Genomic DNA, 23,310 nt, shown 5'->3' on the forward strand with positions numbered 1-23,310 from the left:
AACCCGCCAAAACGTGGAGACGCTACTCCTGAAAGGTATCTGTGCTTTTCCTTCTCCCAATGGGGAAGATGCTTGTGGATTTTTTAAGGTCAAGGGAAGAAGTGGCTGTTCGCACCTTTCCGTGGCCTGCGTGGGTGGGTTGGGGGATATGGCCTGTTGCCCGTCTGCTGAGCTTAGTAGTTCTTGTGGGAGTGACAGGGAAAAGAGACAGGGCAATGCTGAAGTACGGCTCTTGCTCCCAGGCCTCGTGGGCTCAGGGGCGTGGCCAGACAGCTGCCGCCAGGAGCACAGCTGAGGCTGCCACTTGTCCACATCACCGCCTCCATCATCTGTGCCATTGATGGATGACGGCTATTTCTAGGAGCCTCTTGGCCAATTCCAAAATTAGGGGCGAAAAATATAGAACCCAATCCACTAGATCAAAAGCTGGTTCTTGTGTCTCCCCTGCTCCCTCGCCCCACTGGATCCCTGCTTGTCGTTCCCCCCACCCCCACTCCCCGTTCGGGGCCTGCAGCACCTGCAGCCTTGGGGCTGCCCTGGCCAGCAGACGGGTGGGGCTCTCCCAGCACCTCTGCTGATCCCGGTTCGCCTCTCGGCACCACCATTTCCCAGCTGTCGAACCCGGAGAACCCGCTGGGCCACGTTTCCTGGCTTGTAAGGAGGGTAGGGTCCGCCTACCCGCAGAGCCGGCAGGGTTGCTGCGGACCGGGTGAGGTCTGCGTGGTGGGCTTAGCGAGCACTCCGGGGTGGGCACCTACCTGTGTGAGCTGGTGGAGGGTGATGCAGCATCCCATGGCCCCCAGAGGTTCCCGACTGCTCCGCTGCCAGCCCTCCCCTCGGAGAGCCAGGCCCCTTTGCCCCCTGCCCCCTGGGGCAGGGTTTGCACGACCTTGACCTCCAACTGACCGGTGTCGGAGGCTCCCCGCCTCTGCATGCTCGGGAACTGTCCCCGTGCCTAGAGTGCACGTTCACTCCTCCTAGAGATCTCCGGCGGCCGTCGGGGAGGACCCCACGCCCCCTTTCACGGACGCCCCGGGCCCCCTCTGTTTCAGGGCTCCAAGGTCCTGGCCAAGAAGGAGCTGTCCTACGTCCCCATAATCGGCTGGATGTGGTAATTCATGGACGCCCCGGGACCCCTCTGTTTCAGGGCTCCAAGGTCCTGGCCAAGAAGGAGCTGGCCTACGTCCCCATAATCGGCTGGATGTGGTACTTCACGGAGATGGTCTTCTGCACGCGCAAGTGGGAGCAGGACCGCAAGACCGTCTCTGAGAGCCTGCTGCACCTGCGGGACTACCCCGAGAAGTACTTTGTACGTGCCCCCAGCCCTCGGGCGCCCCGTCACACTCACACTCGGGGTGCCCCGTCGCATATGAACTCGGGGTTCCCCGGTCACACACTCACACTCGCTCACGCCTCTGCGTCCTGAGCCTCCACAAATGTAGACCTTCTCTCTGAAGCTCACAGTCCCTTGAACACAGTTAGACCAGGGGCTGGAGGTCCTGCCTGAGGGGAGAGCAGGCACAGCTGCCAGGCCATCCCTGCTCGGGCCACTTCCTAAGGCTCCTGTGGGACCGTGTGCGGCGTTTGACGGGGGATGGTGCGTGGGACCCCGGGACCTCGTGAGACCCCTGGGCTGTGTGTGTGACCTGGGAGCTGTCTATGTGACCTCAGGAGTGTGTGTGACCTCAGGACTGTGTGTGTGACCTCAGCTGTCTGAGTGACCATGGGGTGTGGAAGTGGCCTCGGGGACGTGTGTGACGGCCACCCTGTCCCTTCCAGTTCCTGATTCACTGCGAGGGCACGCGGTTCACGGAGAAGAAGCACCAGATAAGCATGCAGGTGGCCCAGGCCAAGGGGCTGCCCAGCCTCAAGCACCACCTGCTGCCTCGCACCAAGGGCTTCGCCATCACCGTGAGGAGTTTGAGAAATGTAGGTAAGGACGACCCTGCGGGGCCCCGTGCAGCGAGGGAAGGGGGCCGTGGCACCCATAGGAGTAGCTTCCTCCCTGTGCCCCCACCCCCGCCCCTACGACGGAGAGGAGCCAGGGACGGAGGCTGGCACATCGCCCCTGCGTAACCTGGGTCCGGGCACCCAGCGTTGGCGGAGTGGCCACTGCCTGCACAAGGGCGCACACGCACCACGCCCACACGTGTAGGCACACGCACGCTAGGCCAACACTGCCCTCTGCTGCTCGGCGTAGGTACTGCAGGCGGCGGGCGGTGCTGCGTGCCTGGGGCCCACGCCCGGTCAGCCCAGGTTTTTGTTGCGGTTTTGCTTTATTTGGCATTTCTTGCGCGTCTTTGGCATCAGCTGCCTCCAGGCGATGACCTCTGTGACCTTGCCGTCTGTCGGGCTGGCCTTGAGTCCGGAGCCCTAAATTACTGTAGGTAAGGACGAGAAGCAAGTAGCAACAAGACCAGCCTGCCGCAGTCTCTTTGTCTCCTGTTGAATTCTGGTCCCTTTAGTTTGGAAACAGGTGCTTTACCCTTTCCTGCCCTGCGGGTGCCGGAAGCCCCGCTGCCCTGTCCCTCGTCTCCCAGGAGGCGGGAGGGCGGAGCTGGGGGACCTCCCCGTGTCCCTGGCGCCGGCTCTGCGCCCGCGGAGGCCCCGAGGCCGAGCATTCTGCGGGGAGAGCCGGCGGGCGCCCAACGCGGTCTCCGCGGCCCCGGTCCCCGGTCCTCTCTGCCCCGTGAGGCCGAGACCCCCAGCTCCTCCCCGGCTTGCACCGGGGATTGGGGTCGGTGCGTGTGGACCGTGCGGCGTTTCCGGTGCCGACCCCATACCAGGGGGCGGCGGCCCCACCAGGAGCTTTGTCTTTGTGATCGCGCAGACCAGCCACCCGGCTCCTGTGGACGGAGCGAAGGCGGCACCGAGTCTGACTTTAACACGTGGGGACCCTGAAGGTCCCCGACTGCTCCAGGCGGCTCTGGGTCCCTCCCGCAGATTCTTCCCCCTGCCTGAGCTTTGCCTACAGGCCGAAGGGGCAAAGACTGCCCAGCTCTGCAGGCTGTCCCACCCCCGCGAATAGTGACGATGATGACGATGATGACGATGATGATGATGATGATGATGGTGATGATGATGATGATAGGGCGATTCTAATACGCCAGGCAGCACAAGCACCTCACGCATAGCGTGGCCGCAGCACGTGCCCGCCAGATGCAGTGAAGGAAACTTTTTTGACTTCCAATTTACAGATGAGGAAGTTGGGGCTGAAGGGTGAGGAACTTATCCCAAGTGACTCTACTATTGCACAGCAGGCTGGGGTCACACCCAGGGCGGCCTGGCTGGCGGGGCTGGCAGGGGCTGGCAGGGGCGTACCCGTCCTTCTGCTGGGCTTTGCAGGCAGATGGATCTAGTGCCGGGCCCCGTTCTATCACTTCAAGACCTTGGGGCTTCTTCTCTGGAAAAGGAGAGAACTGTGCAAATTTAGGCTGTTCTCTGGGGAAGCCCCGTCCTTGATTAATCGAAGTAACACCAGCTGTGTTGGAAGCATCAGGCCGCTGTGTAAGGGCAGGCTGAAGAAGGAAGGTGTGAGACCCATTGACGGACATGGGCTCTCACACCCTGGGGCTCTGCAGCCACACCCCATGCAGCCTGAGGCCTTTCACTCTACGTAATTCTGTGCTTAAAATGGCTGGACGATGTACTAAACATGAAGGTTATTCTCCTCCAGCCTCACTCTTCCTAGGGAGGGGGACACCTCTCCCCGCGGGGAGGACAGGGGAGTGGTCTCGATTGCTTCGGTGGAGGGGTGGGAAGCTACCTGCCGGCACTCCTTCAGGTCAGCGAGAGGGACCCTCTCCCTTTGGCTAAGACGTGCTCTAGCTGCCAGAGCACCCCCGGTGGACCCCACGTGGTGGGCAGGCGGCAGGTAGAAGCAAATGGACAGTGGTTTTGAACCTTGGTTGTTCACGTTCCCAGCCAGAGCAAGCGACTCTACCCGCCCATCACCCCGCTCACTTGATTGGTAGTAATTGCAGGTATGCAGAGCTCTCAGTGAAGTCTACTGAGCACAAACGATGTGCTGGGGCCTTTGGGAAGGGCTGACATTCAGCATCCCGAGTCCCATTCCCCGGGAGAACTAGGCTCAGGGAGACCGAGCGGGCTGTTCAAGAGAAGGTCCCGCATCTGGGAAAAGGTGGCCCTGGGATTCGCACCCAGACTGACCGCAAAACTTCTGTTCTTTCCACCGTCCAGTCCTGCCTTACTGACTCTGCGGGAGGGGCCCTCTGTTTCCACTGCATATTTCTACCCTGCTCTTCCCTCACTGTTCCTTCACACATGCTGTCCTCCTGCCATCCTGCCATCCAAGAAGCATTCATGGAGCCTGGGCCAGGCCGCAGGGCTGCGGCAGTGAATGTTGACATAACTTTCAATATGCTGACAGGTTAACTCACCAGCTGGCAGACTGGTTAAAAATCGCACACGCTTGTTTGTTTCTCAGCTACGTGTCAACTGACTAAACCAGGTTTCAGTCCCTTAGGAAGTTTCCAGTATCTTATTCTAGTTTTATAGCTACCTTATTTTTCTAGGGGAAAAATGCACATAGAATGGTTATGCTGCCGTAACTCAGAAACCTCCTTAGATAGTATTCTTTGGATTGATTTACCTTGCTATTGGTATTTGTTTAAATGTTGATATCTGTTGTAATACATTATCTAGATGGGCCATCTGACCTCAGTAGTAACTGTATTCTGTTACTAAGCTGTGTGCTTTTCTGATGATGGAACGTGGTACGTACTCAACGTAGAACATTTGGACAGTATAGAAAAGCATGAAGAAGAAATTAGTAGTCCCTTCATTGCAAGATAATCGGCTAGCAACTCAATTATTGTTTTTCCGATATGTGTATCTACAAAGTGAAATTGGGTTCACACGCTATATACTGCTTTGTATTTGTTTTATTTTTTTATAGTTTCAGCTGTATATGACTGTACACTCAATTTCAGAAATAATGAAAATCCAACACTGCTGGGAGTCCTAAATGGAAAGAAATATCACGCAGATTTATACGTTAGGTAAGCTGGCTTCGTTTCCTTTCCAGAAAATAGGGCGCCCATCCCAAAATAGATAAATCACCAATGACCCGCAGACCTTCCTCCAGGGGAATGTGTGAACATATTAATAATTTCTTGTCTGCAGTCTGTACTAAATGGAATGTGTTCACAGTCACGGTTATATTAATAGAGACGCGTGCACTGATGTAAATAAGGAGGTGAAGCCTCTTGTCTTCCCAGACACTTCGTGACTCTCTCTCACCAACTCGTTCTCATCAAAGAGCTCAGGTCCGACAAATGAAAATTATTTTACAGCCATTTTTGAGACTGAGTGTGAGAGTTTATTTTATTGACCCCCTTTCTTGGAGGACGTGTCTACTCCATAGAAACAGACACAGATAAGAGCATCTGTAATTTACAAAGAGGCCTCGAAGCAAATGGAGAACATTTCAGCAGCATCTCACGTGTGTGTTATATTCCAAGCTAGGGAGCACACAGAGGCAGGTGTCCTCCTTGACAGGTCTTTGTCTGAGTCATTGAATCAGGCTCTGGGCCATTCCCTCGTGGGCCGTGACTGCATTTGGGCCTGTATTTCCCCCCATATGGATGTGGATTTCCCCCTTTTCAGTCAACTGAATTACCCTCTCACTTCCACATTACCTAGACTACTACCTAAACAGAAGCCGAAGGATGGCAAGCATTGTTAGTTTGAACCTGTGTTTGGGGCACCCGGCATGGGCCGCCTCCTTGCTAGCTGCTCTCTGCTTGGCAGGCGGATCCCTTTAGGAGAAGTCCCAGAAGATGAGGACAGGTGCGCGGCCTGGCTGCACAAGCTCTACCAGGAGAAGGTCGGTGCTACGGGGTGGGCTCTGCACCATCTAAGGGTCCTTTTCAAGCGGCAGCTGTGGTGCTTTGGGACCTCCGGGAGTTGATGGTGGAGCGTGAGCCTCTCCCACCGGGCAAGACCTCACGCCCTGGACGTTCGTTAATGACCCCAGGGCCGACGCTCTACTTGGCGACAGGGGAAGAAAAAGGTCGCAAAATGTTTTTAAAGGGGCCTTCACAGAAAGAATGGAAGACTATTTCATGGGTGTAGTGGACAAAAGAGGGAGTTATGGCCCCAAGAGCCCTTTGTCCATTTTCCCGCCGCTGAAGGCAAAATATTCTTGGGGGGTGTGGGTACTCTCTTTGGCAGTGACGGCTCTGGGTCCACAGTGTGGCTGCCTGTCTGGTCTCTAAAACATCACCAGCGTGAGCAGGACGAAGGCCCACAAGGGTCCACCTGGGCCGCGTTTGACTCCTTCAGGAGTCGGAATTAAGAGGTTTTCAAGCTGGCGGTGGGTTTTCCGCTTACACTGAGGGAAAAGTGTAACACTTACACGCCTTGGAAGGGTGGTGGGCTTGGCCCCAAGGCACGGTCCTCTTCAAACAACACGCTCCCAGGCCTGAGCCCTGGCTGATGCCTGGGAGGGTTCCCAGAAAGCTCCCCCTGCCTGGATTTGTTGACACAAGGAGGCGCCAGCCCTTTCTCTCTGTCCCCCCTTTCGTTTTCCTCTCCTTTTCCTCCCTTTCTACCCAGGGTCATAAGAGAAATTTTGTTTTGCTGAGCTGAACGCTGGGAAAGCCCAGTCGGTCCAGCTGTGCGTGGGTCGCTCGGCCTCTGTGCCCTCCTGTCCAGTGCATGGGTGGCAGCTGCACACAGTGTGGACTCAGGGCACTTGTCCTCTGTCAGCAGGTTCTCCTGCTCCTGTAGACTTTTGGGGTGCTGTTTCTTTCTAGGAAATATAGTTCCCAGTTCCAATATATAACATGCCACAGGATGGTAACATGTGGAGACCAAAAAATGGAGGCATCACTAACGAAGTCCCCCTCCCTGACAGGCGGACTTTATTACAAAAGAAGAAATAACACAGCCCAGAGAGGCCGTAAACATTCTGCTGCTGGAGCTGACGTCTGGCCCTGAGCCAGGCGTCTGTGTCCCACCCGGCAAAGTCACAAAGTCACACGGACGGAGCCCGCGAGGCTGGCAGGAGTCACAGTGGCCACCACGTCACTGGAGAGCAGTGGGGGTCTTGGGTGAGGTTTAGTTTTCTAATGAAACCAGAGAAAAAGAAAACTCTGGAGTGAATACAAAGTTCAGAGTCCTGCTGACTCCTAGAAAAGGGAGTACTTTTCCCTCTTGTTAGAAGGTTACAGATAAAAGATCTTGGCTTAGCGAATGTCTCACTGGAAACGAGACAGAAAAAGCATCCTCAGTTCCCCATTGTAACGTTACAATAGAAAAGCACTATCAAGACTATTAAGGAAAAGAATTCAAGAAAACTTGCCCATTTTTTAAATGGGTGAATTTCATGGTATGTAAATGACACCCCAGTAAAGCTGGTGTTTTTTTTAAGGTGTTTTAGTCCAGTCAGGCTTCTGTAACAAAGTGCCACCCACAGGCATGGTGGCTTATAAACCACAGAAACTTACTGCTGACATTTCTGGAGGTTGGATAATCGGGAGTCAGAGATGAGGGTGCCAGCATGGTCAGTCAGATTCTGGTCCCAGCCTACCATGTTGCTGTGTCCTCATGGTGGGAGGGCTGAGAGAGCTCTCTGAGGTCCCTTTTATAAGGGCACTAATCCCATTCATGGGGGCTCCACCCTCATGACCTAATCACCCCCCAAAAGCACCTCCTCCTAATACCACCATCTTCAGGGGTTAAGATTTCAGTGTGGGAATTCAGGGAGGCAGGTGCAAATAACCAGTCCACCGCACCCCAGTTACCTAGTTACCAGGCTCCTGATGGCCCTGCTGGGATAAGAAAAGTCACCCAAGTTCTGGCCAGGAGGCGGAATGGGAGGCCTTGGCAGGTTAGCTGCCATCTCTCTGGGCATCCAGACGTCACTGTCACTTCCTGGGAAGTCCTCTGTTTGGCCGACCGGCTGTGTCTCCCTCACCTCTTAAGGCTGGGAGCCCCCCGCACGTGATACCTTGTCCAACAATTGCTTGATCGTGTGATTTCCCTGAGACCCGCCAGGCTGGAGGGGCAGCCGGGAAGGGGCTGCAGGGCAGAGCCCCTGAAGTGCCCAGGAAGGGCCAGGGGCTCTCCTTCCAAAGCGGCCCTTTGAGGACTCATTTTAATCATGACCTTGAGTGGTCAGAAATTCGCATCATTTAGTACATCCTGATTGGGAAAGAAGACAAGTAAGACAAGTACTTTAGACATCTCTATCTCAAGTTGTTAAAGGGAAAATTAAGCACTTAAGGTATAAGGTTTGGGTGTATGGACGCTTGTTTTCCAGAAAACTCAACTAACTCCCTGCAGAACTGGGCCACGACGGGGTCAGCCAGCCAAGCCGGGCCGCAGATGCTCTTTGTTCAGCGAGCGCGCTGTCGGCCCTGGGAGGATGTTGGGGTATTTGAGTCGAGCTGGGAGACCCCCTCACCCACCCCTTGGCCGTTCACTGGGTTCAGGAGGTTCTGGCCCAGCGGGCCGCCCGGCCTCATCGCGGGGAAGGGGTGGGGGGCCCAGGGGCGGGCGGCGGGAGGTCAGGCGGCCCTCTGCCCACAGGACGCCCTCCAGGAGGAGTACTCCCGCACGGGCACCTTCCCCGGGACGCCCATGGTGCCCCCGCGGCGGCCCTGGACGCTCGTCAACTGGCTGTTCTGGGCCTCGCTGCTGCTCTACCCGTTCTTCCGCTTCCTCGTCAACATGGTCCGCAGCGGCTCCTCCCTGACGTTGGCCAGCTTCGTCCTCGTCTTCTTCGTGGGTGAGTACGGGGCCAGCGGGGCCTGGGCAGCGGGGGAAGCATCGCGGGAGGGGCAGGGAGGAGGGGGGCACCGTGCTGTCTGTGAGGACAAGGCCCGGCTGCAGATCCCACAGGTGGACAGGCAGAAGCTCGAGCCGGGCCCAGAAACCCCAGCCTGGAGGGCTTCCGCCCGGGCACCCCCTCCCCGTGCGCACGCACCCCTTGCGCCTGCAAGCCCCGCCAGGGACCAGGGACGAGCTCCGTCCTCCCCGGGCTCTGCTCATCAGCAAGAGAACTATTTCCTGGGTCCTAGCAGGAACCAACAAAGGCTCTTTGCTATTCAAAGTGGGTCCAGGCCTTTTTGGGGAAGTAAGTGTGGGTGCGTCTCCTCGGTTGCCACCTGCACTGAGTGGAGTTGGGTAACTCAGTCTTTTCACTCATCCCTACGGGCTTTATTTGACCCATATGTGGTTTCAAACGACTGACGTTTCTCCATAGCCCCAAGCTTCCCTGGGCACTGCCACTTGTTTTTGAAGTGGGGCAGCCAGTTACCACTGTACACGGCCAGTGTGCAGCTTGGCTGGCCGGGTGTCCAGGGGAGCTGTGGTTGCCAGGCCCCCAGTGGGATGGGGATGGAGGGTTGGACCCAGCCTTTCTGCATGCAGTAGCAGGAAGGCAAAGATGCAGACCACGCCCTCTGGAGCAAGCTGGGGCTCCTTGCAGATGATGGCTGGGGAGGGCTGCCCGGGTGTGTGGTGAGCAGAGGCCCAGCACTCTCCCTGGGAGACATGGGGCATCTCCAGCTTTGGAGGAAGTGACTGCTATCTCCCCAAGGCCTCATCACCCGTGAGCCCGAGCCTTGCTACGCTTTGCCCGGAATTACTCTGTGTCTTGGTCCTCTCACGAAGCCTTTCTGCACTGGAGTCCGAGGTTCACTCTCCACAGCGTCATCAACCCCACTGCACAAAGTTCTAATGCTGGGGCAGGGGCTCGTGTCCCAGCCTGTTTGGAGTTGGCCCCAGGCTGGAAGCAGCCCACTGTAACTGACCCCTGGGCTCCATGAGCCCCATACGCTGGGCGGACGCTCCATCCCGGTCGGCTCCCTGGTCTGACAGTTCAGTTTCAGCCGCTCCCCATCTATCCACGTTTACATGCGTACTGTAAACAGACTGTTGCCAGGTCCCGTGTTCGGTGCTCGGCACACCAAGGTGACTGAGACAGACGTGGGCCCTGCGCCCAAGGAGCTCACCGTGTCTGTCGTCTCCAGAGGGAGCGCTTAAACTGCAGCTTCTGCGCTCTAGACCGTGTTTTCCAGCCTCCTAGTGGTTAAACGGGCTCTGGTGTGCGTCCTACACTTTCTCTGTTTGGGCTAAATCCTGCTGTCGGAGAAAAGGCAGGCAGGGACTTTGCTTGTCTGCTGCTCTAAAACTTGCACCAGAAGCAGTGCTGAGACATGCTGGGCGCTAAACGGGAATTTGAGCTGCTGCACTGTCCAGGGCCTGGTATGTCCTTCATTAAGCCTTGCTGAAGGGTGCTCGTAAGTTACTGCACTGCGTTCACCAAAGAGTCCTCTTTGCCTTAGGGATCGGCACGGGAAGCAGAGGAATTCTGCAAGCCCCTGGGCACAGCGGGGTACGGCTCACCACGTTCTGTTCACCTCCAGTGCCGAAGGATTAAAACGTGCCACGGGAACAGCCTTGCTCTGTTCTAATGTCCCCTAGTCCAGTTAGAGCCCGGCACCCATGCTCAAGGGTAACTGAGGCAGGGATTACGACGTGCACCCAAGTCAGCCGGCTCTCAGCTGATGCCTGAGCTTTACACAGCTCCCTTCTTTGGTTCCCGTCGGGCAGGTCACACCGAGTCCCCGCGGGCTTCTTGGTTCCTGTCGGGCAGGTCACACCGGGGCCCCCGCGGGCTTCTTGGTTCCCGTCGGGCAGATCACACCGGGATCCCCGCGGGCTTCTTTGGTTCCCGTCGGGCAGGTCACACCCGGGTCCCCGCGGGCTTCTTTGGTTCCCGTCGGGCAGGTCACACCCAGGTCCCCGCGGGCTTCTTTGGTTCCCGTCGGGCAGGTCACGCCGGGGCCCCTGCGGGCTTCTCGTCACCTGCCCTCCTGTTTCCGCCAGCTCTCAGCTGATGCCTGAGATTTACACAGCTCCCTTCTTTGGGTCCCGTCGGGCAGGTCACGCCGGGGTCCCCGTCGGGCAGGTCACGCCAGGGCCCCCGCGGGCCTCTCCTCACCCGCCCTCCTGTTTCCGCAGCTTCCGTGGGGGTCCGATGGATGATTGGTGTCACGGAAATCGACAAGGGCTCCGCCTACGGCAACATGGACAGCAAGCAGAAACACGGCGACTGACCCAGGACGCACCACCGTCCACAGGGGACCTTGGAGGACTGGTGGATGCTGCCATCGTCCTTGGAGGGACCCAGTGATGAAGCTGGGTGAGCCCCTGCTGGGGAGGCAGGGGCAGGGTCTCAGCGCCAGATGGGGAGGAAATGTGCTTAAATCCTTCCCCCCGTGCTTCAGTGGGCTTCGGTTCTTTCTTTCCGTGTGAGTCTGTGTGAGCGTGTGTATGTGTGATGGAAAAGAACACGTGTGAGCGAGAATGAGGTGCGGGTGGGTGTGCTCATTCGGAGGGTACTTGAGGTGCAGGGGGAGGGCAGAAATGGGGAACACTCGGGGAGTTCCCTTCCATCCTTTGGTGCTGAGTTTTCTGTAACCCTGGATTGCCACAGACAGAGTGCAAGTCACTTTAGGGAAGATGACTAAATTATGCCTCCAAAAAAAAGAAAATTAAAGTGCTTGGCTCCTGTGTGGTGTGTTCACACAGCCCGCTCCCTCCTTCCATTCAGCCCCTGCCTTGCGTTTTGGAGTCTGGACCACAGTGCTCTGGAGGGTGCTCACAGGAGGGGTCTGGGGGTGGGGGAGAGGGCCCGCGGGCCGGGGTGGCTAGACGAGGTGGGTTTGCAAACGCAGGAGCCTGCGAGTGTCTGCGTGGAGACGGCAGGAGCCAGGCGGCTAGCTGAGCCGTGTCCGCAGGACACGGTGACGGGGCCCCTGGGAGGCGGCGATGGTTCCCCAGTCTCCCTGCAGTGGAGTCTCCGGCCGAAGTCCTGAAGATGTGCCCAACTTCCTGAAGAACCTCGTCTTGAAGCCGAACATTAAAATAAAGCCTGGGCGTTCTGCAGCGATTTGAGAGATGACTTTACAACCTCTGCTCATCTCGGTAGCAAGCAGAAATTGGTCCCCAAACAAACGCAGGCTCACTTTAACAGAGGACCACGCCGGAGCCCAGGAGCTCCTCTGAGCAGGGTCAGGCTGAGCAGACACTGTGGTACGTGGTCCCCCCGGGCCTTTGCTTTCCTTCTGGAAGCCCAGACTGCCATGACGCGGAACAGCCCTGCTCCTCGGCATCTAGGACGGTCTTTGGAGTCATGGTCCACGTGCAGGATTGCGGCAAACTGCTGCCAGTCAGCAGACGCCAGATGCAGAAGAAGAACAGAGAAAAGCAGTAACGTTTCCGGAGAAGAACGAGTAGACACCACACAGCACGTGTCTCGGGCCAAGCCGCCGCAGCGCTGGGTGGGCCTGATGGGAACGTGCGCCAGCTGGAGCAGCCTTTCTCCCTGGACTGCCCCGTGCCACGCGGTACTTACTTACCTCTTATTTTGCTGCGATTATGGAAGAAGGGATGAACGGTCCCATATAAAAGTTGGCCAAATACTATTTAAAGGCTTATTCTATTCCGAATCATGTCCCACGTTTGCTCTTAGTCACTGAGCACTTAGCAAGCACAAGTGAAGTTACGAGAGGGTTTAAGAGAAGCTCTCTGCTTACAGGACCATTGATACAAATCAGCAAAAGTGAAAAGGGGAACTTCCTGGCGTAGTTGTGGGAAGAGAATGTCCGTGAGGCTGGGGTGAGTTGACTCCTACTGGAGTCCCTGAGGGCAGGGTGGGGCCTTTCCTGCCCTGCCTAAGGCCGCGTGCATGAGGCCATGTGCATAAGGCCACGTGCCAGTTCCAAACGCTGCCTCCCCTCAAGAGCAGAGCTCTGTGGGCAGCAGCCTGGGGATAAGCACCTCAGGTGCTTAACACGACACCGTGTTCCCGCGTGTCGGCTCACACCTGGGCCGTTGTTCTACCCTGGGGTCTCCTAGCTCTGTGGGAGAAGACAGAGAAGAGCAGTCAGAAGCGCTGGCCGTGCTCTGAGCTACAAGGTTCACCCTTACGAAACCCTGCAGCTAAGTCCCTGTAAGACCTTGTGCGAGCCATTTTACCTCTGTTTTCCCAACTGTAAAATGGGGGTGATAACACCTACCTCTTTGGTTGTCTCAAGGGTGAAATGAAGCAGTATATGTGATCACATTTTAAGACTCCTAAAGCATTACATAAGTAAGGGGGAAAGCTTAGAAAGTTGCCTCCACGCTGCTACTTCTCAAAAATGCTCAGAAATTACCTTGGAGTGTCCAAAAATGTGTCCTTTTCCTCCGTGTCATCTTCCCATTCAACAGCAGTAATCTAAGTTCTAATAACATACACCCACTCCTTCTTCCTGGAACATAAAAGGGACCCATAGACATGTAACCCGAATTGGCTCTGGGACCAAACACAAAACATAAGAAGCAAAGCTGCTCACCAGTGCAGACGTGAGGGTCCAGGTTGGAGGAAGGCGGGCAAGACATTCTCCTTAGGAAACCAGAGCGTGTGGGCTGCTGGGGAGAGATCCTAACGGCGTTTCAGTTGTTCGGCTCCCTCCATGAAAAAACATTGCGTTTGGCGGTACAGGGACATGGTGTTCCTCCTGCCTGTTGCCGTAACGGCAGAGACAAGCACCCCTCCCCGAATCCCTTCACCCTGTCCAGGTCTTGCCGATGCCACAATCTCTTCAGCAGAGAACGGTGCTGGTTCCCAGGGTGTTTACTTTTCTAAGAATTAAAAACCTGTGGATGTGAAGCCGGCTCTCTGTCCCCGAGCAGTGCGGGATGAACTACGAGCATCACGTCCTGTCTGTCTGACATCTCCATCCCATGGCAGCTTAGGTCAGCCCCGCTCAGAGGCTGCTCTGAAACCCGATGTGGAAGAGAAAGATGCAAAGTTTCCTGCAGACTGGAGATCAGTGCAGGGTCCTCCCAGGTGTTAAGGGCCATGTCCGAGACCTGCAGCTTTGAGGCAGGGAGTTTAATGCACTTCTTCTAGGAACCAAGCCCATAAAGGGACTTCCTTTATTTAGAAAACACCAACCATCTGAGATGAGTTTAAGGAAGGTGGACTGATTCTGTGACTGACATGGAGGAAAAGCGGATGCACGTTCTGAGCTAGTCGGCCGCCTTGTTTACCTTTTGTAGAGAGACCACAGTTTGCCTTTTTCCTAGGATCACACAGTCGTACTGGAGTATCTCCTGACTGCTGTGTTCTCTAAAGAAACCCTCGTTAAAAAAAAAAAAAAGTAGCTACTGATGAATGTGTTTTTCTAATATATGCTGAGTGGGTCTGAAAGACAGTGATTTAGACGTAATACCCAGTAACTGCAGCCAAAACGTAGAAATAGCTGATGTGACAGACACACACCAGACCCCGCTGGTTTCCGGTTTCTCTCCTGGTGGAGTGGAACAGTGGCCTGGCTGGTCCCCAAGCCAAACAGATTAGGCTTTCAGAGGCTTTAAGAACTTACCTGTAAACATGGACAGAAGCGGGAAGGCATTCGTGGAGGGACCTGTTCAAAACAAGAGGTTTCATCCAGCACTGTCTAAAGCGCTAGTCAGACTTTGCTCAGGGCTGCCGGGTTAGAGCGGGAAGAACAAACCCTCTGGCGACCGCCAGTCTGCCGGGTGACACAGGAGGGCTGCCAGTGCCACTCTTTCCTGCCGCGGAAGCAGCATGGGCTCCGACTGTGCCTGCAGCTGGCCGCGTACCGCCCCTCCTGCCCTAGAGCTTCTCGGAAGGGCACCCACCAGTGTGACCCTCCTGTTTACTCTGTGACACGTCACTCAGGTTGTCCTGTTCAGTGTCACCTCCTTCAGCAAGAGCGTTTCCAACGCCTTAACCGTGCAGTTCCAGCGCGCTGTTTACAGGGCACAAAATAAAGAAGCTGGACGCGTGTGTTCACTGACGCGCTGGCCCTGCCTTCCTGCTACGGTGGGTGGGACGGGGCTGAGCTGCAGATTGGGCAGCCGGTCTTCCTCCAAACAAACAAGCAAGCGGTCTTCCCAGGGCCAGTCCCTCTGCCCTCCGAAACGACCCCGACCCCCTACAGAAGGCTGAGGGCCTCGGCTCTCACCGGGTCACCTGAGCCGCAGCGCCGGACCTGGCACCTATGAACGAGCGGGTGCCCCGAGCTCTCCGAGGCTGCATCTCACACTCCTGCATCCCTGGCATGGGCTTTGAGTATTTCCAGAGCTTCCAATAAATTTAAATGAAAACCAAGCACTTCGGATGCCCCGAGGCTCCCTGTCCTGCCACACTGGCATCCAAGGCACCGGGCGGACACCTGACGGGAGGCAACTAAGCACATACTCCTGTTTCTCTTGATCTGTGACATTTGAGACCATTCACAGCATTTGCCACCAACTGGTATCTGGTTATGACATTCAGCTGTTGGAAATGACCATTATTTTGGTCAGAAAGAGCAGAATATCAGAACTTCACCTCAATAGCTAATGTATGTCACCTCCGCGGGGGCAGGGCGGGCTCCTGGGCCCCTCACACAGGGTCACAGTGAGCAGCCATGAAGGGACACTGGTTCAGAGGCTTTAAGAATCGACTTTCAATTGTCTTCTTTTGACTCCCTTTCCTAAAGTAAAAATAAAAATCTTTCTCAAGCACAATTAGGCCAAAGTAAAACTGGTCAACCCTCTGAACTTCAGCTGTCAGTGACGAAAGCACCGCGTTTCTCCAGTGAAGGATAAGCAGTTCCAAAGCAGGCATTCCTCAGCCCCTGCAGCCTTGTCCTATTTGAATATTAAGGTTATGAACTGATTAAAAAAACGACAGTAAGCCCTTACTTAGATCTTCGCAGTAGCTAGAAAATATCTCCTGGGTCTGTACTGGTGAAGCTCTTCACTGAGTGAGATTCATACAATTTTTACCTTTAATATTTTTTTTATACAGTCTTGTTTCACATGCTGGAGTGACTAAAGAGTTTTGAAATTTCTGGCAACTATGTTCTTTTGAATTTTAAGGAGGTAAGCAGTATGAACAAAAAGTTAGGGTTGCTGAATAATAATAATTTCCTTTGGAAGGCGGGTAGGAAACCACTAAAGCTGCACATGTGTTAGGAAGAAGTCACTCTCAAACAGGAATGATTTAAATGGATAAGAAAAAAATCACCTAATATAGGGAAAGAGCCGTGCCTCTAGAATTTATAATAGTTGACTCAAGAAGAAAAAAAGTGATGTGATGAAATGGCAGGCTGCTGGAGCATGTGACTAGAGGACCCATGCCAGAGTAGAAGATTGGTGACCCTTTTGATGTTAAATCAGGATGAGGCTGGGAATTTAACAGGCTGTTGGGCTACAGGGAGGGTGAAAAATTCCAAGCAGCACAGAAGTTTCTATCATGCCATTAAATGAGTGATTTGCAAGGCAGTGACTTTAGACACTGCAGCTAATAAGGGAGTTACCTGCTTCAACACGCTGGTAGGAACAAGCTCACTGATTTTGGAAAAATATGCGATCCTCCACTTACTAGGGGAAAAGGCATATGCTTCAAGGGCCAGAGCTGCCCTTGTGTAGGCAGACGTGCACTGTTGGGCAGCCACAGCTCAGACTCCTCCTGGAGCTGCCTTCAGCACCTGTGTACAAGCCCACGGGAGCCAGCCCTGTTAGCGCACAGCCACCCGGCCTCAGTTCTGACCTGATGAGTGAATAATTCACCTTTTCAGGGCAGTATATAGACATATGAATAAGGTAGCATTACACATGGCCTTTGAAAGCTTATACTCTTTTGTATAAGTTCTACTGGCCTAGGAAAATGATGTTTCTTAATTTTGCTTAGTGATCTAGAGCAGCATTAAGCAAACTAAGACCCACTTGCTGCTTGTTTTGTAAATAAAGTTTTATTGGAACACAGCCACATCTAGTCATATACGTGTTGCTATGGCTGCTCTTATGCTACATCAGCAGGGTTGAGTAGTTGCAACCAAGATCCTATAGCCTGCAAAGCCAAGAATATTCAGTCTCTGGCCCTTTACAGAAAAGGTTTGCTGACCTCACTCTAGAGAATATAATGTCAGTAGTTGAGGCTGCTATTTTAGAAGAAAAAAGAAAATCTACCCCCTGCTTTTACATTACATTTTTTAAACTATCCTTACAATATGTTCAAGATATATGCTCTATTTGTAAACTATATATATAAAAGGAAATGGTCTTGTGGATTATTCTTACAATAATTTTTACCTTCACCATCTTCTATCTTAAAAACAAAACAAAACGAAACAAAAGGCAAATTAAACCCAAAGCATGCAGAAAGAAGGAAATAATAAAGATCAGTGTGAGGGAAAAAAATGAAATGGAACCCAGAAAAACAATAAAGGATATTAATGAAACAAGAATTGATTCTCTGAAAAGATCTGAGTAAGAAAACACAAAATACTAAAATCAGGACTAAAGAAGTAGACATCACTACCAACCTTACAGAACTTAAAAGTATTACTGAATTATTAATTAATTCCCACAAAGAAACCCAGGCACAGTTGGTTTCACTAGTGAATTCTACCAAACATTTAAAGAAGTATGGTAAATAATACCAGTTCTTCACAATCTCTAAGAGGAAAACATCCCGACTCATTGTATGAGGCCAGCATTATCCTGATACCAGAGCCAGACAATCATAAGAAATGAAAACTACACAGCAATATCCCTCATGTAATACAGAGGCAAAAGTCCTCAACAAAACATTACAAATTGCAATAGCAATACAAAGACGGGATTATAAAGAATGATCAACTAGGATGCATCCCAGGAATGCAAGGTTGGCTTAATATCCAAAAATCAACTGATGTAGTACACCATATTAATAAAGCACAAAAATCATCTGATCATCTCAACAGATCAGAAAGAACATTTGACAAAATCAAACATCTAGTCATGATAAAAACTCTCAGTAGGGCTTCCCTGGTGGCGCAGTGGTTGAGAGTCTGCCTGCCGATGCACGGGACACGGGTTCGAGCCCTGGTCTGGGAGGATCCCACATGCCGCGGAGCGACTGGGCCCGTGAGCCACAATTACTGAGCCTGCGCGTCTGGAGCCTGTGCTCCGCAGCAAGAGAGGTCGCGATAGTGAGAGGCCCTCGCACCGCGATGAAGAGTGGACCACGCTTGCCACAACTAGAGAAAGGCCTCGCACAGAAACGAAGACCCAACGCAGCCATAAATAAATAAATAAACAAAACAAAAAAACCCTTGATATTTTAAAAAATAGTAATAAATTAAAAAAAAAAAAAAAACTCTCAGTAAACCAGGAAAAGAAGGATACATCTTCAACCTGATAAAGGGCATTTACCAAAACCCCACAACTACCACCATAAATTAAAAGAATGAATGTTGCCACCTAAGGTCAAAATCATGACAAGAATGTTCTCACCAGTGCTGTTCAACATTGTACTGGACAGAGGATCTAGCCAGTACAATTATTCAAGAAAAAATATATAAGGCATCCAGATTGTAAAGAAAGAAGAAACACTGTCTTTATTCTTGGATGATATGATCTTATATGTAGAGAATTCTATGGAGTCTACAAAACAACTACTAGAGCTATTAAGCAAGTTCAGCAAGGCCATGGGATAAAAGACCAATATACAAAAATCAACTGTACTGATATACTAGCAATGAACAATCTGAAAAGAAATTCAGAAAATACTTTCATTCACAATAGCATGAAACGAATAAAATACTTAGAAACAGACTTAAAAAGTTCAAGAATTGTACACTGAATTACAAAGCACTGCTGAGAGAAATTAAAGATCCAAATAAATGGAGAGCTGTCCTGTTCATGAATTGGGAAACATAATATTGTTAAGATAACAATACTCCCCACATTGTTCTATATTTTCAATGCAATCTATCAAAATCCCAGCTGATTTTTTTTTGGTAGGGGTTGGGGGTAGAACAGAAACTGACAAGCTGATCCTAAAGTTCACAGGGAAATACAAATGACCCAGAAAAGCCAAAACAATCTTGAAACAGCAGAACCAAATTGAAGAACTCACACTTCCCAACTTCCAAATTTACTATAAAGCTATGTTAGTCAAGGCAGTGTGGTTCTACATAAGACAGCTACATGGATCAATGGAACAGAACTGAGAGTCCAGAAATAAACCCCTAGATTTACAGTCAACTGATTTAAACAAGGATGCCAAAACAATTCAATGGAGAAAGAACAGTCTTTTCCACAAATGAATGCTGGGTCTAATAAATATCGACATGCAAAAGTATGAACCTGGACCCTTATCTGATGTGATACACAAACATTAACTAACAATAGATGATAGACCGAAATATAAGAGCTAAAACTCTAAGACTCTTAGAAGAAACTATAGGTGTAAATCTTCATGATCTTGAGTCAAGTCATGATTTCTCAGATAGGATATGAAGAGCACATGCAATAAAGAACAAGTTGATAAACCAGACTTCAAAGTTTTAAACTTCTGTACTTCAGAAGAAACCATTAAAAATGTGAAAAGACAAGCCACAGACTGGGGGAAAAAACAAACATTTGCAAATCAAATATCTAGTAAAGACTTGTATCCAGAATATATAAAAATCTCTCACAACTCAATAAGAAGACAAATAACCCAATATAAAAATGGGCAAAAGATTCACATAGACACTTCACCAAAGAAGATATATGAATGGCCAACAAGCACAAGAAATGCTCACCATGGTCAGAGAAATGCAGATCAAAAGTACAATGAGATAACACTTGACATCTACTAGAATGGCTATTACAAAAAGAAAGACAATATTAAGTGTTGACAAAGGTATGGAGAAGCTAGAATTCTCTTGTGTTGCTGGTTGGGAATTAAGACAATGCAGCCACTTTGGAAGCAGTTTGACAGTTTGTTAAAAAATTGAACATGGATTTACCATATGAGCCAGCAGTTCCACTCTCAAGAGAAAGGAAAATATAGGTCCACACAAAGACTTGTATGCAAGTGTTCAGAGCAGCATCATTCATAATAACCAAAAAGTGGAAGTAGTACATGAATAAATAAATCACGTGGCATATCCATACAGTGGAATAATATTCAGCAACGAAAAGGAATGAAGTGTTAACACAATGCTGTAACATGCATAAACCTTAGAATTATCATACTAAGTGAAAGAAGCCAGGCACAAAAGACCATTATAGTAAATGTCCAGAACAGGCAGATCTAGAGACAGTAAGTGGCTCAGTGGCTGCCTGAGGCTGGGGGTAGGAGTGACGAGTGCCTGCAAATGGACAAGAGCTTGCTTTCTGGGGTAATGGAATTGTTCTAAGGTAGATTATGATGATGGCTGTACACTATATAACTATCCTAAAAATCACTGAACTGTATACTTTAAATATTACATATTGGTAAATTATACCTCAAAAAGCCATTTAAAAACACTGAAAAAAAATTCTACTGAAAAACAAAAATCTAAGTGTCTGTACAAATCCTTCCGTGATGCCAGCTTTCTCAAGGACATTAATTTCTATGTGAGGGGATCTGCTACTCTGGAGGGAAGGTGAATACAGAACCTGCTTGAGAAATTACCTGTCCAGAGTCAGCTGCTATGTGTAAGGAATGAGCCAGATATCTTCTAAAAAGATTTCAGGAAGCTTTAAGGTCAATCTTTAAAAAAATTTAATAGCAGAAAGAAAGAACAGAACACCATCAATGACATATAATTTGGGCTATTTTAGAAAACTAACTGCTGAAACATTTACATTCTGAAAAAGATGCTTTCTTGTCAAGAGATTATTCAGCAGTATTTACATTGACCCAGTACCTATACATCTTGATATGAAAATAAACTGAGCCGCCAACATGTGATAACAAGGCTTAAACTTTTATCTGTTATAAACTTGCAGTTAATATACAAAGATTTAAAAGGGCCTCTTACATCCTTAGTGTTGTTTCATTTCTCTCTTTCCCTTTGCAGCAAGGAGATTCTAGACCCTAAAGGAACTCCTAACCCAGCGCCCACCTTCAGCACACTTGATTGTACCCCTTCTGTTGAGGAACACATGAGTGACAAGGACAGACCTCTGTATCAGATAATGTGTTGGCTCTGAAGCTGATAACCATTAAAAGACAATATAACTGAGCTTTCCTAAAATAAATCATTTATTGAAAAAAGAACCTTTTTCTTAAATTTCATTAATCAGCCTTTTGCATAACAAACCTGTGGCTTGCCAACAACAACAACAACAGGTAAGGTTTCACAGTCAGTGCACTCGACAAACAAGAGATTAACAAGGCCCAGGACGCCTGATAACACTACAACTGCTTTTGAACCTAGAAAGGTCAAAAATACTACACTGATGTCACGGTTCTCAGTCACCCGAGAAACGGAGGTGACGGAGGTGATGGTCCGTGTACAGTAGTAATGGCACTTAACATGCAGCTTCTTTACCTCGTGGACACCATCACTCAGGAGGGCCCCGTGCCACGTCGAACAAACAGGAGCAGCAGGAGAAGTGACGCTTGTCACCTGTGCAGTCTTCAGTCTTGGAAGGTTAAAAAGGCTTATACTGCTTCTCAGCACAGTCTTTATGTAAATATTACATACAGTAGTGATTAAGAGAATTTTCCGAGTACACACACTACTAGGCCACAGACTGGTTAGCTTCATTCTTCATCTGTGCAAACCTGTGAGGAAGGCAGGAGAGAGCTGAACCCTATTCACGCCACATGTAAGATTTACAGGTAAGTCATAATCAGTGCATCTTGATGCTCCCAGCACTGTGCCTGGCACAGAGCAAAGGCGTAATCAATGCAATGAAATGTCAGTGCTAAGTTACTGCTCTATGAATTGACTATTGAAAGCATTTTTAAGAATGTATTTGTGGGGCTTCCCTGGTGGCGCAGTGGTTGAGAGTCCGCCTGCCGATGCAGGGGACATGGGTTCAAGCCCTGGTCTGGGAAGATCCCACATGCCGCAGAGCAACTAGGCCCGTGAGCCACAACTACTGAGCCTGTGCTCCTCAACAAGAGAGGCCGTGATAGTGAGAGGCCCGCGCACTGCAATGAAGAGTGGCCCCCGCTCGCCGCAACTAGAGAAAGCCCTCACACAGAAACGAAGACCCAACACAGCCAAAAATAAATAAATAAATATTTTTTAAAAAAGGGCTTAATACATTAAAAAAAGAACATATTTGTACAATATCAAGTCAATAAAAATTGCTTATATACTTTATAAAGAATAAATACATTTTTATTTAATTACAAATCCCTAATATCTATGCAGCATATCCAGCTATTGATTACTTAATTTCACTCACCAAGGAATAATGTGACCCCTCTCTTGAATCTTTCTTTCCTGTATGAGGAGCTCCTCTGCAGGACCCTGTAAATGTTTTCTCCAGGTTTCCACTCTCATTCCATGTCTCCTCTAAATGCTCTCCCAGCAATATTTCTCTCTCTCAAATCCGTATCCTATCCCAGTTCTCTCGAGTGCCAGTCCAAAATATCCAAATGCCTGTCTAAAATCCCCCAACAGATATTCCAAATACGCCTCGAACTCAATCTACCAAAGAGGAGACCATCATCTCCCGACGCAACCCTCAACCAGATGCCCTCTTTACCTATCTTGGCAAATGGAATCTCGATAACCTGGTGACACAAGCCAGAGCCCGGGAGCCGTCCTGGACTCCTCCCCGTCACGCGCCTTTCACATCCCATCAGTTACTCACTCACGGCCATTCTCACTCCTATATACGGCTGGTGACTCACCCCTGACCTCCCACTCCCAACCCAGCAGCTGTGTCAGCAGCTTCCCAACTAGTCTCTCACCTCCAGAGTGACTGTTCTAAAACACAATTTAATCATGTCATGCTTACAATAAAACTGAAATCCCTTCATGTGGTCCCTGCTTACTTTCCCAGCCTTATGTTTTGCCACTTTCCACATCCTGTGCTCCATCAGTATGTACCGATACACAGTTCTTTGGGTGCTTTACCCTCTTAGCAGTGAGCCTTTCCATGTCTCTTCCATTCTGTCCGCCATACTCCTCCCTGCGTTTCCTGACCTGGCTAAACCCTCCCAAACAGCTCAGGCATCTCACTCTAAAGAAAGTTAATAGGGACTTTCTTAACCACTGCGCCACCAGGGAAGAATCCGCCTGCCAATGCAGGGGACCCGGGTTCGAGCCCTGGTCCAAGAAGATCCCACATGTCGAGGAGCAACTAAGCCTGTGCGCCACAACTACTGAAGCTCACGCGCCTGGAGCGCAGGCTCCGCAACGAGAGAAGCCACCGCAATGAGAAGCCCGCGCACCTCAACAAAGAGTAGCCCCTGCTCACCACAAGGAAGACCCAACACAGCCAAAAATAAATAAAAAGAGTAAAAAAAAAAAAAAAGAGTAATAGCTGGGATTACCCGACTGGATTAAA

The 23,310-nt window shown here is 50.9% G+C and overlaps 2 protein-coding genes across 30 annotated transcripts in view; one reads left to right on the top strand and one right to left on the bottom strand.

Moving 5' to 3' along the window:
* Nucleotides 1–22,743, top strand: part of LOC101286051 (1-acyl-sn-glycerol-3-phosphate acyltransferase delta) — a 1,414,616-nt gene extending 1,391,873 nt beyond the window's left edge. For 8 of the 19 annotated variants that reach the window (XM_033403916.2, XM_033403917.2, XM_049695225.1 and 5 more), the window contains 6 exons: nucleotides 1,148–1,309; nucleotides 1,780–1,933; nucleotides 4,919–5,021; nucleotides 5,773–5,848; nucleotides 8,557–8,755; nucleotides 10,996–11,260. In XM_033403916.2, the coding sequence (XP_033259807.1) occupies nucleotides 1,148–1,309; nucleotides 1,780–1,933; nucleotides 4,919–5,021; nucleotides 5,773–5,848; nucleotides 8,557–8,755; nucleotides 10,996–11,090 (789 nt within the window). In that variant the 3' untranslated portion in view covers nucleotides 11,091–11,260. Of the gene's footprint in view, nucleotides 1–1,147; nucleotides 1,310–1,779; nucleotides 1,934–4,918; nucleotides 5,022–5,772; nucleotides 5,911–8,556; nucleotides 8,756–10,995; nucleotides 11,261–20,858 lie in introns of those variants that run through there. The other 11 variants (XR_004476314.2, XR_004476317.2, XR_004476316.2 and 8 more) reach the window with 11 other exon arrangements.
* Nucleotides 21,026–23,310, bottom strand: part of MAP3K4 (mitogen-activated protein kinase kinase kinase 4) — a 117,394-nt gene continuing 115,109 nt past the window's right edge. For all 11 annotated transcript variants that reach the window (XM_033403912.2, XM_033403907.2, XM_049695218.1 and 8 more), the window contains one exon: nucleotides 21,026–21,568. In XM_033403912.2, the coding sequence (XP_033259803.1) occupies nucleotides 21,548–21,568 (21 nt within the window). In that variant the 3' untranslated portion in view covers nucleotides 21,026–21,547. The remainder of the gene's footprint in view (nucleotides 21,569–23,310) is intronic.

Source organism: Orcinus orca, chromosome 12 (assembly GCF_937001465.1).
Source record: "Orcinus orca chromosome 12, mOrcOrc1.1, whole genome shotgun sequence".
Lineage (NCBI taxonomy): Eukaryota > Metazoa > Chordata > Mammalia > Artiodactyla > Delphinidae > Orcinus > Orcinus orca.